This window comes from Muscardinus avellanarius (genome assembly GCF_963383645.1).
Source record: "Muscardinus avellanarius genome assembly, chromosome: 7".
Lineage (NCBI taxonomy): Eukaryota > Metazoa > Chordata > Mammalia > Rodentia > Gliridae > Muscardinus > Muscardinus avellanarius.
This window is the reverse complement of record NC_137793.1, coordinates 86,008,900-86,028,637: the sequence shown is the minus strand read 5'-3', so window position 1 is coordinate 86,028,637 and position 19,738 is coordinate 86,008,900. Positions and strand designations below refer to the sequence as shown.

General features: G+C 50.9%; 1 protein-coding gene across 3 annotated transcripts in view; it reads right to left on the bottom strand.

Annotated features, from left to right (window-relative positions):
• Window positions 1–19,738, bottom strand: part of PLEKHA6 (pleckstrin homology domain containing A6) — a gene marked incomplete at both ends in the record, with an annotated part of 162,927 nt that overhangs the window by 47,213 nt on the left and 95,976 nt on the right. For 2 of the 3 annotated variants that reach the window (XM_080698511.1, XM_080698513.1), the window contains one exon: window positions 2,586–2,687. In XM_080698511.1, the coding sequence (XP_080554637.1) occupies window positions 2,586–2,687 (102 nt within the window). Of the gene's footprint in view, window positions 1–2,585; window positions 2,701–3,633; window positions 3,715–19,738 lie in introns of those variants that run through there. The other variant, XM_080698512.1, reaches the window with a different exon arrangement.

Genomic DNA, 19,738 nt, shown 5'->3' with positions numbered 1-19,738 from the left:
CATGCTCCCCGCAGCCCTCTATTAGGCAGCCTCCTCGTCCCCTTGCCACAGTTTCCGGGCAGCCATCGGTCAGTCCACCCCTGCCTGTCTTGCCCTCGCTGCCAGACTGAGCACTGCCGGCTTACCACATATGCATCGGGCACACAGATCCAGTCTACAACCTCAGGTGGCCCTTTGAAGTCACAGGGCCCCTTGCTCACCACTACTCTTGCTCCCCACGCCTGCACTATAAATTCTCGCCCCGCTCATCCAACGCACCCCCAGCCGCCCCTCCTCTCAGCAGAACACCCCACCTCCTACTTTCTTGCAAAAGTCAAAAACATCAGGTGGGGAGGTCTTTAATTTCCTAAATACCCATTCCCAGCTTCAAATATCATTTTTTTAATGCATCTTAGGAAGAGGCGCCCGTTCCCCCATCCAGATCAGCAGCATCCGACTCTTCTCCCGCCGCTGAATCCCGACTCAGCAGCCGTTCTCTTTCTCCTGAACCTGTCCATTTCCCTCACGCCTCCTCCTCCTAACACACAACCAGTCCTGCTTCCACCTTATATGTCTTCTATTTTGTATTTTCTCTCACAGTCTGACTCTAGTTCACAATAAATAGCCTGTTAACTATTTTATAAAGATCTAGAAGAGAAGAGCTCGAGGACTCCAAACATACAGAAATAGAAAGGTACAGGGTGGAGCAGACTCAGGAGGCTGAGGCAGGAGGATTGGAAGTTGGAAACCAGTCTGGAGGCCAGGCTGGGCAAATTAGTGAGATAATGTCTCAAAATAAGAAATAAAAAGGGAACTGGGTGTGGTGGCGCAGGCTTGTAATCCCAGCATTTGGGAGGCCAAGACAGGAGGATTGCAGTTCACAGACAGCCTCAGCTACTTAGTGAGGCCTTTTGCAACTCAGTGAGACACTGTTTCAAAATAAAGAATAAAAATAGGCCAGGTGTGGTGGTGCACACTTGTAATGCCCATGCTTGGGAGGCTGAGACAGGAGGATCGCACAGATTGGAAGCCAGCCTCAGCTACTTAATGAGGCTCTCAGCAACTTAGTGAGACCTTGTTTCCAAATAAAGTATAAAAAAGGTCTGGGGGTATAGCTTGGAAGTAGAAAAGCCCCTGGGTTCAACCCCAGTACCACACACATACACAAAGAAAAAATGAATAAAAAATAGGGCTGGGGTATAGCTCAGAGGTAGAATGCCTCTGGATTCCATCCCCAGTACTGGAAAAAAAAAAGGGGGGGTTAGGGGGATGGAGGTATAGTGGCAGAATGTTCTTGAATTCAATCCCCAGTATTGAAAGAAAAGAAAAAAAGAAGAAAAGGCAGAAGGAATGAGGGACTGCTAATTATCTTGAGATCTGATCAGTGCATGTTGTACACATGTGTTGAAAAATCACGCCAAACCCCATTAATATGCACAATTAATACATGCTAATCAAAAAGCAAAAACAAAAACAGGCATGATGGTGCATGCCTGTTAATCCCAGTACTTGGGAGGCTGAAGGAGGGTCACAGGTTCAAGACCAGCCTCAGCAACTTAGACTCTCAGCGACCTAGAGAGACCATTTCAAAACAAAAATAGACATACAAAAAGTTCCTTAAAAATACCTTTTAAAAATACTTCAAACATTTCAGAAAAGTATGGAGTAATATGACAATCACCCTTTACACTCTTTCTTCCCTGAAAAAACCAGGCAAGCAGAACTAACACTCCCGTGACGGCTTCTCCATCTCCATCACCTTTTTCTTCCCTAGAGGCAACCACTGACCCAAAATTAGTCTTCCTGGCCACGCTTATGCACTTGGACTGCAAATATTTCTATAAATTTGCAGTACTGCTTTTCATGTTTGCTATTTTATACAAGTGATATATTTTTCATATCCCGCAACTTTCAGAGTCATGTGTTTGAGATGTATCCTTGGTACATACAGAAGCAGTTCATTGTCATTTTGGAGAGCATCCCATTATAGGGAGAGATCGCCCTCATCAGTCTCTCCAACTGCCCTGGTCAGAGTCTCCAGTTACCCACATTGTTGATAAACCCAAAGGCCATGTCCGGCAGCTCTGATTCTGCATGGCCTGTTTGCAACATTCTTCTCTGGATTACTTCCTCCTCCTGAGTTTGCTCTCTCTCTCTCTCACTCAATCACCATGTCCTTCATGAGGAGATTTTTTTTTTATTTTATTTTGCTGCCCCCTTATCAGTGAGATCAGATCCGTGGAGTGATTTTGTTCCTAGGGAACCTTTGACAGTCTCTGGGGACATTGCTAGTTGTCACGATTAGAGGGGAAGGGATTCTACATCCTACAATGCACAGAAGTTCCACACCACCAGGAATCACCCAGCCCGAAACACTGACAGGGCTGAGGCTGAGAAGCCCAGGTCTAGATGCTGGTCCCCATGAGGTTGTGCCTGAGCCTTCTTCCTTCCCACTCTGCACCGTCTCCTTGGGCCACCTCACCCGGCCACTGGAGCCTGCAGAATGAGCTGGGCAGACAAGGATCTCCTAGGAGTCCCTGAGACCCTGGTAAACGTACACTGGAAGCATTTCCTGCCCTAAAGTTTGTTTTGCGAGATAGACTTACCCGGATGTTGGGCCTCTCTGGAGGGACCTCAGACACCATGTTGTGGTTAGAAATGTCGCTGTTAGTGGTAGCAGGGCGTTTCCCACTTGTTTTATTGGACATGTCCAAGGCCGATCTGATTTCAAAATAACCAGAAGAAAGAGACTAGTCAGGACCAAGAAGCAATGGGAAAGTGCCATTCCTCTTCCCCACACTGCTACCCACTGTCCCAGCATCAGCACAGACATTCCAACCCATCAGGAAGACATCTCAGCAGCTCCTTCAGCCTTTACATATGCCAGTGATCCTGGGTATACAGGATTACTGTCTTTCCCGTTCATTTTTTTAATTTGTTTTTATGGTTAAAGCAGAAGCATTCCACCTCAGAGCTATACTCCCAGCCCTGTTTTATTTTTTTTATTTGTTAACAGGTTCTCCCTAAGTGGCTGAGAGCCTTGCTAAGTTACTAAAGCTGGCTTTTAACCTGCAATCCTCCTGTTTCAGCCTCCCAAATACAAGGATAACAGGCATGTGCCACCAGGCCCAGCCCTGTTCGTTTATTTTAAACATTAGACCCGGGGGCTCCAGAATTCCTTTGCCTTCTAATTTTAAAGGCACAATGACTCAGTGGCCTATGACAGTCAATAAGTATCTCTTGTTCTTTTTCTCTCCTTTTTTTCAGTGACCAGGAGCATTCTACCTCCAAGCTACATTCCCAGTTCTCCAGACTAAGAGGAATTAGCAGTCAGCCCTCATGGATCTATCACATTCCCCTGTGCTTCTTCTCCCAAGGGCCCTTGGGTGCTCTACCAACCTCAGAACAGGCTCCTACTCCTTCCATTCAACCTATGGGGCACGACAAACTGACTTCTGCTAGATCTGGGGAAAGCGGATGAGGGTGTCCAGAGATGGGTCCCCAGAAACTTCCATCCTCTGATCTAAGGCCAATGACCCCCAGTCCCTTCTCCTCCTTCCCTCCCCACTGTCCTCCCTGTCCTGGCTGCGCGGTGGCAGTCGGGAAGGTAGTGGCGCACTAGAAGACCAGACGGTAAGTAGAAGGCAAACGCACGTTTTCAAGTCGAACTTTTTGTTTTCCTCTGGGACTTGGCCAGTCACTGGGTGTCGAAATGTGTTCCGTCTTTCATTGTGGCTGCAGAGGAAAAAGAGGGTGACGCTGTGGTAAAGATGGAGAAGGCAGAGGCAGAAGCCAAAGGGGACAGGCCCTGGGTGGGGACAGGGCAGGTGGCCACGTTAGGAGCAGTGCCTCCATCCCCAGTAGGAGGCGCTGCAGGCGGGGCGGGGGAAGAAGAGCCCTGGTCGTCTCGCACTAGTCAGTGGTGAGCACTCCTAGCGATGCCCAGCTGCCAGCAGCCACAGGGAACTGTCAGTGGTCACCCTAGGCGTGGGGGAGGCGGGCACTCCCATCACAGATCAACGCAGGCGGGATTTTGTGCATGGCAGGCTCTCTCCCAGGGAAGGCGCCTGCCAGTGTTCCACAGAAAAGCACTCCCTCATTATTTGCTGAAAGAACTCTCTTGTGACCTTGGACTCCTTCTCTCCTGCTTTATGCTTCATCTTGTTCTTTAAATGAAATGGAGACCCAGAAACTCCATCCTGGGGCTCGGGCTGGGGCTCACTGGCGTCTGAGCCCAGGGTCTCCTGTCTCAGGGCTGCTGGATGCAGGGACCTCGGGAGCTGACAGGCATCAAGGTCAGTGCTGGCTGAACAGTCAGATCTAATTAAGGGGGGCTGTGGCTGGGAGTGGGGTGGGTGTTATGAGGACAGCCTGCCAGGAAGCAGGAGGAAAGCAAGAAGCAGAGGCGGGGTAAACACCAGGCAGATGGGGAGCGGTATGTGGGGGCTCCTTTGGATAGGCCTGCTGGGGCTCCTCTGACCAATGCATGTCAGGCCAGTTCCCCGGGAGCCTGCAGGGACACCGGAGAAAGGCAGCAGACAGAGCTCCAGGGGCGGGGTGGGTCTGAGCCACAAACCACAGCCCTCTGATCCTTTATTTCTAAGCAGAGACCAACTTGCAAGAACAGAGTAGGGGACATTCAAGCCTCCAAGCCTGGGTGGGGGTAGGTGAGTGTCAAGGTCCTCTTCTCCCACCCCTCTTGAGAAATACAGTGAGAGCCCAGAACAGGTTCCAGTGGCCCCTAAGATTAGCAAGGACAGAGACAGAGACCGCCGGGGCGGGGCCACTTAAGCACAACACAGCAAAGAGCCAGCACTCTGCTGACATGCGGGTCATTGGAGGAAGGAAAGCTCAGTCCCTTCAGCTGCATGACAGAAGGGAAATGACCTTCTGGACACCCTCTTTCAATATCCCGGGACACAGCCAGCCCCTCAGCTGTCTGCCGAAGCTAAAGATAATATCAAAGCATATTTTTTCGGCTTCAACTAGTCATGTTCAGATCTAATCTAAGGACATGCAGGAGACAGGTGCCCAGCAGGGAGTGGCTACAGTGTGTTGTGAGAATCTGGGTTTGCAGCATGGGCTTGCTAGCCAGGACCCCAAATCGAACCGGTTTCCCCCAGGTCTGGATTCGGACCTGACATTATTGAGAATCCACTCCCCACGTCCCAAACTACGGTCCCACCTCCTTCCCAGATCCAATAATTCCTTTCCTCCCACTTCATCACAGGAAATCTTTGTAAGGAAGGGTGCCTTGTCCTGGCTCTGGCACCTAGAAGTATGGAGAGCAGGCAGTCTGTGACAACAAGGGTCCTTGAGATGCCAACTTCTCTGCCTTTGCCCAGTGGCAATGGGCACCTGTCCCCTCCTGCCCCACCCTGCTCCTCTGGGTCCCTTTTGCTCTGCACATTCTGGTGGTAACTGCTGGGAGCTTCCTAGCGGCACCGGCTCAGATAGACACACACCAAAGCACACACACAGTTGCTGTGAGCCAGCCTAAGTCTTCCAGGGTACGGCACAGTTCTCCCTGCCCCGGAGCCTCCTACCCAGCAGCCCCTACAAATGACGTCCTCTCTTCAGCCCCACGCTACCAATTTCAAAATAGCTTCCCCTCCAAAGACACTGCAATGCAGCAGCCATTGACCTAACTACACTCTCCTCCCAGGTCATCTCTGGCAGACCCCTCGCCGCCAAGCCCCGAGATCTGAACAGCAAGAGGGCCAGCGTGGCCCATGCTGACTCCACCAGGCTCACACAGTTGGTGGAAGAAATCCCTACCTGACCCTCCGATCGGCTCGGAACTTCAACATCTTTTTGGCGGCTTGGTCCCCAGCTCGGCAGCCTCAGAGGACCCACCAGCCACCCTGCTGCTACCATCCCTCTGAGAAGTAAGTCCTCCGGTCCAACCCGTATTGCTGTGGCAGAGATGCAGGGTGAGTGGTGGCAGAGACTGCCGGTGGCCCCTCTTCCTGGCTCTGGCACTGGAGAACAGGGAGGGGCCTCTCCCTGGGTGGTGGCAGGGGTGACCCAGGTGCCCTGATGGGCCTGTGGCTTCCTAGCATTCAGCTGGGACACGACTGGTCAGAGGCCCGGAGACGGGATAGGCGAGGAGGGGCAGCATCCTCCCGGTGCAGGTTCCCAAGGAGAAAATGCAGAAATGGTGAGACAGGCGTGCACGGAGCAGGTGTGTCATTTCCAGGTAGTGCGACCTCACTGAGCTAAGGACACAGAGTAGCCGGGCGGGCGGAGGAGCGCGGGGCTGCATTCCCATCTGCACGGCAGAAACTCATGCCAGCCCGACCTGCAGGGAGACGGCGCTCTTGCCTCCCAACGCCCAGCCCAGACACAGGCTCCAGAGCTCAAGACAGACTCGCTTCTCAGAGACCCTTCAGAGCCGAGGGTACAAGAGTTAAAGGAAGCTCCAGGTTCCTTTGCTGTTATTGCTGCCACTGCTGAGAAGCTGAAGTTAGCTGAGGAAGTCTCCTTTCTCTTCTCTGCTTGCCCAGCATTCTGTACAGACAGGAGCAAAATGCAGCCTTCTCAGCAGCCCCCTGCCACGTAGCCCTCAGACTCCGAGCAGCTCGCCTGCCCGCAGTGTGGTGACCCTGCTGAGGGGAACCCTGCAGCCAGAGTGTAGATAGCCAGAGAGGTTGTGGAGCCGCAGCTGGTGGCAAGGACAGGGCTTCTTTGCTTGGGCAAAGTGGAAGGAAAGCTTCCTCCCAAGGAAGGGGGCAGTACACAGGGCTCCAGAGAGGGGTCACTGTGTGTTTATTGCTGCAAATCTTCCCAGATGCAAGATGATAAATTCCAGCTGGTGCCTGTCAGATCTGCTCACGGGCAAGGTTTGCATTCGTGTTAATTCCCCTGAACTCTCCAGAGGCTAAAGCTGGTCAAATTGTCCCTTTTCAAGTGTCCTCCAAGTCTTAGGATTCTTGGTCTGCACAGCCTTCTGAAGGTCACCTCCTCCAGCCCCAGCCTCCAGGCAAGCCCGCTCTCTAAGCACTCCACATCGTAATGAAGTTGCCTGGATGGAGTGTATAGGGTTCTAGCAGAAGAGGCCCCAGGCCCACTCTTATCCTACTCCACCAAGATGTTCCTTTTGATATCAAATTTCAGTTCCTCTGACCGTCTATATTATTCCATTTTGTCTTCAGGTGGTATGTTCCTTTCTGACCAACGTGGTTCTTTGTAGCAGCACCAGGCATTCTGTTGACATCATAGTCTGTTGCTATGGCAACTCTGTGATATCACAACAGACACTGAAAAGGAGGGCCTAATCTAATTTTTTGGATTGAAGACACAACTTGGTCAGGGAACAATGCAATTAGTGAACGGAAAAGCAAATGGACATCATTATTATTTAACCCATGAAGAGACAGGCTGGTTGGATATAAGTGGGGTCAACAGCTGTCGATGTTTAAACAGCTAATCCTAAATCCAAAAGGTCAATATATTCAGCCATTTAATGGGCCTTTTGCAAATGATTCATCCTGGTGACAGGAGGCCTTGGGCTTTCAGAGCGAACCATCTTCCTGTCCCTAATCCAGTTACTTAGGCCCTAACTGAGGCTATGGAGTGCCCAGGCCTTCTCTTGACAGCTGTTCGAGGTCCCTGCCTGTTCATAGTGGTTGATCAATAAATATTAGTTGAGTAAGTGAATAGATAAATAAAAGACACTCTCCAGGCTCTGATCTAGCTTTTAGCCATCTAAATTTGGAATTTGACATTTTATTAGCAAGGGCTTCCCTATCTGAGCTCTCTCTTAAAATTAATTACTTCCTCTCTGTGAGAGAAGCTTCACTTCTGCCCCCTCACAAACCCCCCCCCTTAGCTTCCCTTTATGGCTCCCCCCTGAATATATAGTTTGGCTTTGATCCATCTTCATTAGGAAGGGAAGAAAATTAAGCTCATCTGCACAGAAGGAGGGGGTGGGGTACGTTGGAAAAATGACTTCTCTTCCTCTTGGAGACAAAAATATCCCCTTTCTCCTGAAGCTGAGCTCAGGGCCCTCCCACAGCCTTTGCTTAAGTTGCAAGTTAAATTACTTTTCTCATGCCCAGTGAAGACAATACCAGGGAGTAGGAATGAAGGAAGGCCCCAGGGCTTCCCCTGATCATGGGAAGCTCCGAAATCCTCAGGGTAAAGTCAGCACACAGTACACCTAGCCAACTGTACCAGCATGACAGATTTTCATTGTAGGTTAGACATCAAAAACTGACCAGAACCGGGTGTGGTGGTACACAGTTGTAATCCCAGCATTCATGAGGCTGAGACTGGAGGATCACGGTTCGCGGACAGCCTCAGCTACTTAGTGAGGCCCTTTGCAACTTAGTGAGACCCGGTTTCAAAATAAAGCCTCAGCTACTGAGTGAGGCTCTCAGCAACTTAGTGAGACCCTGTTTCAAAATAAAATATAAAATAGGTCTGGGAGTAGAAATGGGGTAGAAAGCCCCTGGGTTTCACCCCCAGTACCACAAAAAAAAACCCACAAAACAGGGCAGGGGATGTAGCTTGAAGGTCAAAGGCCCCTGGGTTCCATCCCTAAACCCGCAAAAAAAGAAAGAAAGTAAGAAAGAAAGAAAGAAAGAACGAACGAACGGACTAGATGCAGTAAATTAAAAAGAGAAACAAGGAACTGGGTGTGGTAGTACGTGCCTGTAATATCAGAAGGATTATGGGGAGCCTGAGACAGCTTAAGCAAGTAGTGATACTCGTCAACCTAGCAAGACCCTGTTTCAAAATAAAAATAAAATAGTGTTGGGGGTGTGGTTTGGAGGTATAATGCCCCTGAATTCAATCCCTAATAAGACACACACCAAAAAAAAAGAGGCTTGGGCAAGAATAAGTAATCAGTTTTCTCTCAAGGACAAATGATTATGAATACAGACCCAAGTAGACCTCTCAAATTCAACCCAAGGAGAGAGAGAAATTCAAGAAGTACAGGAGATTTTGTGGTGTAAGTAGGAGCACCCCCAAAATCTGGGTAAGCAGGAAGTCACTAATCCACTGTACCTACAAGGTGGCCCCAAAGGTAGAAAGAGAACTCAGCAGGACAGAGCTTTCTGTGCAAAATCCTGCATGAAATAGCAGCATGACTTCGCTTCTCTGGCCCTTAGTTTTCTCATGTGCAAATGAGGTACCTTCTAATTCTATGAAATAATAGCTCCAAACTTTCAAAATGTGAAATGTTTTATGCATAAGACTCTAGTGGCTAGGATTGTTCTCCTTAACAACAAATCAAGAAATATGGCTAGTTCAGGAGCTACAAAATGACAGCCACAAGCTTGAGAAGGTTGGCTGTGGGTGGGGGCTGGGGACAAGCATTCCAGAAGCACCTAGACTGGTAAATCACCAAGAAAAGAGGCAGGGCTCTCCACCCCGTACAGCTCTAGAGACCTCAGCATCCACATGGCATACCCTGCGCACTACCAAACAGCAAAATCTCTAGTCTTCATGGGCCTTTGCAGACACACACATACACACACACACGTGCCCAGGCTGGCTGCCCAGGACTTGCACTGAGATAAATACTGAACTAAGGGATATCTTCCTCTCCTTCCACTCTGTGGGCCCCTCTTGATTATCTGCCCTGTACCAAGCTGCTTCATTTCCATAGCTCCTGAGAATCTGCTGACAGGGGATTAGCCCTGGCCTGGCTTCCCCTGCGGGAGGACGCCCTGGCTTCTGGCAGGACAGCTCCCGAAGTGGAGAGAGGACTGCAGGGTGAGCGGGAAGGGGGGCTGTCATGACCCAACCCTCCCACTTCCCACTTCCTTCTTCCTTCCAGCTAACAAATTCTGAGCCAAGACTGTCCACACTCAGGGAGGGCTTCTGTTGCCACGGAGGCAGGGAAGGCGAGGGCCTGGCTCTTGCTTCCCGCCTCCCCCTCTGGATCTCATCATTACTGTCAAGGAGCCTTATCTGCTCCGGCATTCTGTCCCAATTAAAAGCCAGCTCCTCTGTTTACATTTCCAACCAGCTTGAGGTGCCAGATTCCCGAAGCTCTTCCAGCCATTTTTGAGAGAAAGTGCACGTCCCCGTCCAACTTCTCCCTACCAAAGCCCCTCTGTAATGTTCTTCCTTTTGCTGCACACAGAGACGAGGTCGAGGCGGTGGGGCTGGTGGCGTTCCTGGGTATCTGCAGGTGGAAGGAGCCCTCTCAACACTGCCGCTCTTCCATGTGTTTCCTGGCTTCCTGCACCTCAAAATATCAGCTCCACAGGTGTGGGGGCCAGCTGCCAGCAGCTTCACCTGGCTTGACACTTTCTACTTTTCTGCCTTTGCCCCGCCCCCTATTTGATGCTATAGTCATTTCCTGAATAGCAAGAATAAGGTGCCCTCCCCCAAGTAAATTTACCACACCCTCAAATGCTAGGCCACGGGGCCAAGTATCCAAGAGGTGAGAGCCAGGCTGCTCCCTCTCCTTACCAATGCCCAGACACAGTCCTGGTCCCCGACTTAAAGAGGCAAACAGATCATCCTTACCTGCTCTGGTCAGTTATGAAACGCCAGGGGAATTCTGCCTGAGCTCAGCCCCCAGCTGAGAGCTGGTTCAGTGGGCCAGGCTGGCCAGGCTGGGAATCACATACAGGGGCCGGGTCCAGTTTCCTCCCTGCCGGCCCATGGCTGCCATTCCTAGCCTCTCACACCATCTCCCAGCCCCTGCCCTGGGCCTCCAAGGTCTCCTTCTCCCACAAAGAGAGATAGAAAAGCCCAAGGCAGTGTATGAGAGGGAAAGGAGAGGTGGGAAGGAGAGAGGAAGAAGAGAAGAGGAGGAGGAGGAGGAAGAGAAGAAAGAAGAGAGGGAAAGGAAAGACAGGAGGAAAGGAGGAAAGGAGAGAGAGAGAGAGAGAGAGAGAGAGAGAGAGAGAGAGAGGTAGAGAATATGAATATGGACATCATACAGGGGAACTTCATGCTGACCTTCCACTCTACCTTGAATTATCTTATCTTTAACCTGATTATTTTACTTTATGGAATTCCATTTGTCTTCTGAAAAAAAAAAAAAAAAAAACCAGGGCAGTCAACACAACCATGCCAGTTATTAAAACACTAAAATTCCTCCATAGTGGTTGGTTAAGACTCCCTAGACCCCCCTGCCCAACCACTCTGGCCAGAGCCTGGGGACAGAGACCACCACCTCTCTAAGGAACTCTCCGGGAACTAAGGGGTTAAATTAAGCCTGGGCCACAGGCTCCACCAGAAGGCCAGGCTGGTGTCCTTTCTAGCTAATAAATGATTGAAAACCATTCCTGAGGGGTAGCCCAGTCGTCACTGCCTGAACACTGGTGCCCTTTCCAGTTAGTCAGGACTGTGGTCTAGGGCCCAGAAGCCATCAGGAGCAGGATGGCAGGCATCTCCCCTCCTGGGTGGGGGCAAGCCAGCTCTGGCTCCCCACACCCCTCAGCTGCCTGCTCTTGATTTGTTCCTGCCAAAGGGAAAGGGAGATGAAAGGGGAGGGAGCTGCCTCCGTCTCCCCTAGCGCTAAGCCAGACAGAGGCCCAGAAAACAAGGCTCCAGTCACCTCCCCTGGGCTGCCCTCCAGGTGCCTTCTCCTGACAGTCAGCTGCAGGAAAGGCTGACAGCAGGGCAATGATTAATCACGCCTCCTCCCTGCCCTGAGTTGAATCTCAGACCCCCGCCCTTCAGAAGCTGAGGCAGTCCAACTGTCTGCCTCTGCGTGGACAGAAGGTCACTGGAACCATCTCTCTTCATTCCTAACTCAGCAGAACTGGAGTCCCCCAGAGAGCAGTGACCCCACCCAGCCGCCCCACAGGGAGATTTTTACAGCTTGAGTGCAGGGAGAGCAACGGAGTGCCTGTAATTTTTCCTTCCGCACCCTGACTGCCAGAGCTTCTTCTTTTCTGACCCAGGGAAGACCTGCCCTGGGTGCCTGTGCTCCTGTTTAACAACAAAACAATGGACTCAGTGACTTGTTCAGCAGACAACACAAATTTCCCCCACACCAGACAGCAGCAGAAAGAGTAGGATGCTCTGCAGAGCTGTGGAACAAAGGGCAATAAAACTCATGCGGTCTCTGGTCCTTACGCAGGCAGGGAAGCAAGGGAGCCCCAGGCAGAGTCTGGAGGCTGAGGTTTACTGCCTCAGCCACAGTAACAGCACAGAGAAGGCAAAGTCCACCTCTCCTCCTCCGTTTCTGAGTTCCTCATCTCCAGGAAGCAGGGAGAGCTTTCCGGTCAGTGAGAGAGGCCAGACTGCCAAAGCCCACTACAAAAACACAGTTATGAAAGCCTCAAACCTTTTCCCTGGGAACTCCTGTGGGCTGCAGATCTGGGGACTGTGTGTGATATGGGGTGGGGGTCCCCATAAATGTAGTGACTAAAGTGCCTGGGTGGGGCGATCTGAGAAGCCAGCTATGTACAGACTGCCTGCAGCCTTGGCCTTCTTTATGGCTGCATCCTGACCCCCACCCAGAACTGAGGAGCCCTTTGAGCTGCAGAGCCACTCGCAAGGAGCAGGGGGCGCTGGCTGGGGTGTCGTATAGTGACTCAAGGAAGCGAACCCAGCTTCAGACTCCTCTCACCTGGGACCAAGATGGATAGGAGGCTCCTGTCCCTCCATGGCCATCAAACTCTGATACAAGTCTACAAAGCAGAGGCTTTTTCTGGGGACCAGGAGAACAATAAATCACCCAAAGCAGGCAAGCAGGAAGCTGACAGCTACTCTTGGCGGAAGGAGCCCCTACCTGGGGAGGCTGTGCAGAGAGGGGCGGCTAAGGCAGGTGGGGTGATGGCTAAGCTGTAGGTGCGTACTGCTCCTCGCCTGCCCAGGGAGATCCAGTCTGTCTTGCTCCCTGAGGGCTCGGCTGGTCTCTTGCCTGAGACCAGGGCAGCTAAGACACAGATGGACAGTGGGAAATTCTGAAGACCTCTTTTTGCCAGTGAGGAGTCTGGAATGTCCCATGTACTTGAGGCATTTGCCAAGGGCTCCCAAGGGCAGAGGAATCTCCCCAGGTTGCTGTCTGCTGTCAGGAGGCTCCAAAGAGAGCCTGGGATCCAGGGCCACCCATGGAACAGCCAGGAAATTCCTCCCTCCAGGAGAGTGCTGTTGTCTTCCCTCTGTGTGGACTGAGGTGGTCCCTCATGAGTTCCCGGACATCCCCAAGAGACCACGGAGATCCAAAGGACATGGAGAAGTTGTGAAGGAAGCTGTCACGTGACCCAAAGAGTGGGGCAGCGTATGGATTCTCCTAAAGGAAGACGGTCAGTGGCCAGAGTCAAGCATCTCAGTGACCAGTATGAGTCCCTTCACCTCTCTAGCCTTCAGTTTTTCCATCTATAATGTCACATAATATCAGGGTTGTTGTGAGAACTAAATACGAATCACATATTTAAAGCACCAAGGATAATGTCTGGCACATAAGAGCTGCTCAGTAACTGCTTGATATAATAATCGTTAATAAGACAAGGGAATAAAATAAGCAGTACTACCCCGAATTGGCGCCATCAACTTGATAGCCTTTAGTCATATATAGCTATTCAAATTCTAATTAAATAAAATAAAATTAAAGTTTCCATTCCTAATTCATTTTAGCCACATTGTATCGTACACACACACACAAAAGTAATTGAGATAATCCATGTTTGTTTTGGGATACTAGGGATTGAACTCTGGGCATTCTACCTCTGAGCTACACCCAGAGGCCTATTTTTTTATTTTTTTATTTTGAAACAGAGTCTCGCTAAATTGCTACACTTGTCCTTGAACCTTCGATCCTCCCATCTCAGCCTCTCAAGTACTGGGATTACAGATGAGCACCACCACACTCAGCTTTCCATTGGGTTTTAAATCCCATGCATTAAGATTCCTCTCCAGGGTTTAAAAGTATTGTCAAAAACAGCCATACTGGATGCAGGCCCCATGGGAGACACTTGCAAAGGGTTCTGGAGGAGCTCAAGGGTTGTGGAAAGTGAGCCAGGGGAATCTAGAACACAGAGGACTTGTTCTTCCCTCCAGCTTTCCTTTTCCTTATGGGACTGGCCAGCCTCTGACAGATGCTGAAGGGAGGAAGGAGAAAGGGAGGCTTCCTGCAGGGCCTTTGGTCCAGAATAGAGATGGCCTGTGGGGAGATCAGACAGAGGAGCTGCCACCAAGATCAGCCAACTTACGATCAGCGTCTCCTGGTCCTCAGGCCTGCACCTACCCAGACCCAGAGCCTGCGCTAGCCACAGAGAAGCAACCTGTTCGAAACAAACAGCCCAGGAAGCAGATGCCATAGGCAACCACAGCTTACGGAGGGAGGGAAGGCGATCTCAGAGGGATGGAAGGGTTGCTCCTGGGCCTAGATCTGGTCCAGAGCATCCCCTGGCCACAGCCCCCAAAAGGGAGAGAGGGCCTGGGGAGGAACGAAAGCCATCAGCAAGGATGCTGCTGCCTCCCCCCTTTCTCTTTCCACACAGGAGCCAGGAAGGAGAGCTGCAGAGAGAAGGGCTGATGAGCCTTGGGAGAGAAGGGCAGGGGTAGGATGCTTGCTGTGTAGGTCCCAGCGCGGACAGAGCCAGCTTGGCAAGTGACACCTGAGTCACAGGTGAGTCTGCCTACACCCATTAGCCCAGCTTTCCTGCCACTGTGACTCCCGCTGGGCCCAGAAAGAGGAACAGATACCTAAGCCGCAGAGTCCAGTGTGAAATAAAACCCAGGGCCCCTTACTCACAACTTAAGCATGTCAGGATGACAACAGCAGGCCCTTCTGAGTGTGTGGGGGGCAATTGCAGAGATGGCCCCCGATGCCGCTGCCCGCCTGGGGACTGCGCTTCCTCCATACTTCTCCTGGGAGTGTGAGGTCGAGGCTGGCTAGTCTCCTTTGTGGTTGGTTCTCAATACAAGGCTCGCAGGAGAAGTGTGCCCATTCCTCTCCCGTTCTCTACTTCCCCCTCTTTCTTGGCCTCAGATGCCCAGAAACTTGGCTGCTCCCACTCTTGCCCTGCTGGGTCTACGGACTGGCACCTCCCCCTAACTGTGCCTGGTTTGTTTGCCTATCGGCAGCACAGCACGGCCAGAAGAAGCACGGTAGCAAATACCACCAGGGGGCCAGGGGGCCGGGTTCACTGGAAGCTCTCAAATCTACCTTCTGGGGAGCACCCCATTCCTACCCAACGCTCCCCGGGGCCAGAGTCCCTGCCTAGGTCAGCCAAACATCACCATTATGTCATCTAATTTTTTCCTCCCAAGAAAGGGATAGGGGAACAAAAGGGCTCCCAGCTACCGGAGGGGGTAAAGTCAACATTTCTCTTTGGTGACAGCCTCTCTCTCTTTTTTTTTTTAATCACAGGAGCATGCGTTGGGTACGTGCACACACAGGAACACACAGGATACTATCAGCTGAGAAAAGTCAGACAGCGCGTCCCAGCCAAGGACTCCTGCACACACTCCTACCCGAGCCTGGCATGTCATGAGAAGGTGCCTGGGCCAAAGAGCCCTGAAGCTGTGGGGGCGAGGGGACAGGGGACCTGGGGGGAAGTTAAAGGGGTAAGGACAGCAGAAATTGTAACTCCAAAGACTGGTTCTCTTTGCTCCCGAATGACAACTTTATCCTCTTAGCGAGTGACGAGTTCCCCTCCAACTGTGCACCCTGCCCCTCTCCACAGCCAACAGACAGTGGCTTTGAAGGAACACACTGTCCCCACCGCGGTGGCCGCATCCCAGGAGATCAGCCCACGCTCCGGAGACACCAAAGCTGCCTCTGCTCTGCCCGGAGCTCGGAGCTCCCGAGCCCCTCTCTGGAGACAATGGCTCAGAGGCAGGGAAGCGCCAGCTTGGTGGAGGGTGGCAGCCTGAGCCATTGTCTCTCGGCCCAGGACAGACAATGCCGACGTGCACCTCCGCTTCAGGACCAAGGAGTTTGCCCCCTTGGACTAGGATGATTCTGAAGATTGTCTTCTTATTAATAAGAATGTGCCTGTGAGCTGGCCCCCACTGAGCCCCTGGATCTGGCGGTGAAAAGGTCCATCCTTGCAGATGGAATGGGCGCCCCTATTGCCTCTTCACCTGCTCCAGAGCCACCCAGACAGACAGACCCCAGAAAGACACCCACTCACTCACCGGCTCTCCTTGCATCCCCTCTACTGCCTCTAGACCTCCGTACACACTCAGGAACGGGGAGAGGTTCTCCTTTAACACCGGCCAGGTCCCTGGTGGGGAGCAATCATTAACAGCCGCACATGTGGCCTGGCCTTAACCCCTTCAGTGCCAGGCTGCCTCAAGCCGGCCGGTGGACCACCCAGCCCCGAAAAGGGACAAACTCCCACCCTGTAAGTCACCCACCTGAGTAATGCCCTTGCCTCCCATGTGGAAAGAGAGAGAGCACTTTAGTCCCACCCAGGCCGCCCCGCCTGATTGGAGCCCGCTCACAACCTGAGGCGCTTGGCTCTGGCACAATGCCCAACTGGATGAGCCCACATTATGAAATATTTGCCTGGCGGGCCAATAGAGAAGCCAGGATCTGGGGGAGGGATGATATTTTTATTTATTCCTGGAGGAGGAAGAGCAGACAAAGGTAGTCATAGCATCCCCAGCCCTGAGACGGGAAGGAGTGGGAGGACCGACTCCAGATACGCGGAACTGCCCCCAACTTCTCCATCCAGGTGGAAGGCGCTGCACAGTGTGAGCTCCTGGCTGTTCAGCTAGAGGACTTTTGTGCCTTAATATCTCCCTGTCCCACTCAGTAGTCTGGAGAGGGGAAGTGGGAATGGTAATAGAAACTAAGAGGATTAGCCAGGTAGGGTGGTACAGGCCTGAAAAATCCCAGTACTTGGGAGGCTGAGACCAAAGGACTGTAGATTCAAGACTAGCCTCAGTGACTTGGTGAGGCTCTCAGCAACTTGGTGAGACCCCATTTCAAATTATAAAAATAAAAAAGTGCTGGGGGTGGAGCTCAAAGATAGACACCCCTGGGTTCAGATAGAATGCCCCTGGGTTCAGTCCCCAGTAGCAAAAACAAAAATAGAAAGGAAGAAAGAGGAGAAGCACATTAAGAGGCAAAGAACAGCTCGACCTCCCATTGAACTGTATGAACTGTGCAACCACAGGCACTCTCTACACTCTCAAAGTTGCAGAAACCACTTTTGCATCTTTGAAAGATGGAGATGAAAAGTGGGCAGGGATGCGCAGAGACAAATCCCTTCTTTATCCTTTAAAAATAGGCAACCGATTGGGGGAAATCTAAATCCAGCCTAAAAGTATCTACATGTAGGACACATGCAAATCTATGCAGATAGGCGCAAATGAGCAGCTCCAGGCTTGCCATCCCTGCCAGGATGTTCCTGGTTTGGAAAAGAAATGAGGTGGTCCCCAGCCCTGCACCTACCATCACCCGAGAGCATAGAGAGTTTAGTAAGCGTTTACTCAACATTCACTCCGCAAAAAGCAGAGTACCTTTCAGTTCCGACTGGTTTTTTTTTTTTTTTAAGGCCATGCTCATAAATATGATAGGATACACAGAAGAATACAAATGGCCTCTCTCTACCCGCCCACAGTTACCACCTCCTTCTCCTTCCAGGCCCCAGATGCAGGGATTTGATTTTGCTGCCTTTGATTTTGCTGCTTTACCTCTTGCCAGCCTGGCTTTAGCTGGCACCTTTTCCTTATCACCGCCGGTTCCTGTTTGCCTATCAGCAGCCAGGACCCGTGGCTCAGGACCCTGGTTTAAACTAGCCAGGGGGGCCTTATCTTATCTCCCAGGCTGCCTTCCCAGAGGACTGGTGACTGAGGGGGCCCAGTTTCTTAAAGGGGCTGCACTGCGTTCCTACCAGCTCCATTCACCCTCAAGAATAATAGCCCAGAGATGGGGGGGGGGCATTCTACCTGTGCAAACGCACGGTCTGTCAGGTCACCCCTCCCTCTTCTCCACCCTCTATGGCCTGGCTGCTACAGGGCTGCCACTGAGATGAGCCACTGATTTTTTTTTTTTTTTTTTTTTTTTACGGGTCTGGGGATGAAACCCAGGTGCATCTGACCTCCGAGCTACACCCCCCAGCCCTATTTTTTATTCTTTATTTTGAAACAGGGTCTCACTGAGTTGCAGAGGGACTCACTAAGTATTAGCTGAGACTGTCCTCAAACCGCGATCCTCCCATCTCAACCTTCCAAATGATGGGATTACAAGCGTGCGCTACCACACCTGGATCTGATCCACTGATTTATTTATTTATTTTTTTATTTTTTATTTTTTTTGGTGGTACTGGGGTTCCTGGAAGCCCTTCTACCTCCGGGCTACACTCCCAGACCTATTTTTACATTTTTATTTGGAAACAGGGTCTCCTAAGCCAGCGCGCGGCTGGCTTCGAACCTGCGCGATCCTCCTGTCTCTGCCTCCCAAGCGCGGGGATTACAAGCGTGCGCCACCACGCCCGGCTGATCCACTGATTTAAACAGGGAAAGATGCTGAGGTTTTCGCATGCTGTGTGTGTGTGTGTGTGTGTGTGTGTGTTCACTCGTGCATGTTGCTGGGGATTGAACCTATGGACATTCTACCTGTGAGCTATACCCCCAAATCAATTTTATCTTTTTACTTGGAAACAAGGTCTCACTAAGTTGCTGAGGCTGGCCTCAAACCTACAATCCTTCTGTCTCAATCTCCCAAAGTACTGAGATTAAAGGCTTGCACCACCATGCCTAGTTCATATGTCACTTTAAATGCCTATCGTGAGACAAACACCCTACACCTCAGTGTTTCTAGTTCCTGCTCAGTTAAATTGAGTTTTTGTTTGTTTGTTTTTGGTTTTTGGTGGTACTGGGGTTCCTGGAAGCCTTTCTACCTCCGGGCTACACTCCCAGACCTATTATATATATATATACATATATATATATATATATGTATATATATATATATTTTGTTGTTGTTGTTGTTGTTTTTGTTTTTTGAAACAGGGTGTCTTAAGCCAGCGTGGCTGGCTTCGAACCTGCGTGATCCTCCTGTCTCCACCTCCTAAGCACAGGGATTACAAGCGTGCGCCACCACGCCCACCTAAATTGAGTTTTGAAGTGAGGAGGAAGAGGCTCAGAATGCCCAGTCAACAGAAAAACTCAGTTGCATTTCTTTTTTTTTTTTTTTCTTTTTTCTTTTTTTGGTGGTACTGGGGTTCCTGGAAGCCCTTCTACCTCCGGGCTACACTCCCAGACCTATTTTATATTTTTGAAACAGGGTCTCTTAAGCCAGCGCGGCTGGCTTCGAACCTGCGCGATCCTCCTGTCTCCGCCTCCCAAGCGCGGGGATTACAAGCGTGAGCCACCACGCCCGGCTTCAGTTGCATTTCTATATACTAGCAACAATGAAAAATTGAAATTTTAAAAACACAAGCCTGTGCCACCACGCCCGGCTTCAGTTGCATTTCTATATACTAGCAACAATGAAAAATTGAAATTTTAAAAACACAAGCCTGTGCCACCACGCCCGGCTTCAATTGCATTTCTATATACTAGCAACAATGAAAAATTGAAACTTTAAAAACACTACTTGGCTAGGTGTGGTGGCGCACACTTGTGATACTAATACTTGGGAGGCTGAGACAGGAGAATCATAGGTTCACAGCCAGCGCCAGCAACTTAGCGAGGCCCTCTGCAACTTAGTGAGACCCTGTTTTGAAACAAAGGAATAAAATGGTGCTAGAAAAATGGGGATCTGTATGCCAAATAAATGACAAATACCAAAAAAAAACTCTGACTCTACTATTTAAAAAGTTACTCAGGCTGGGCATGATGGCGCATGCTTGTAATTCCAGCCTTTGGGAGGTGCTAGGAC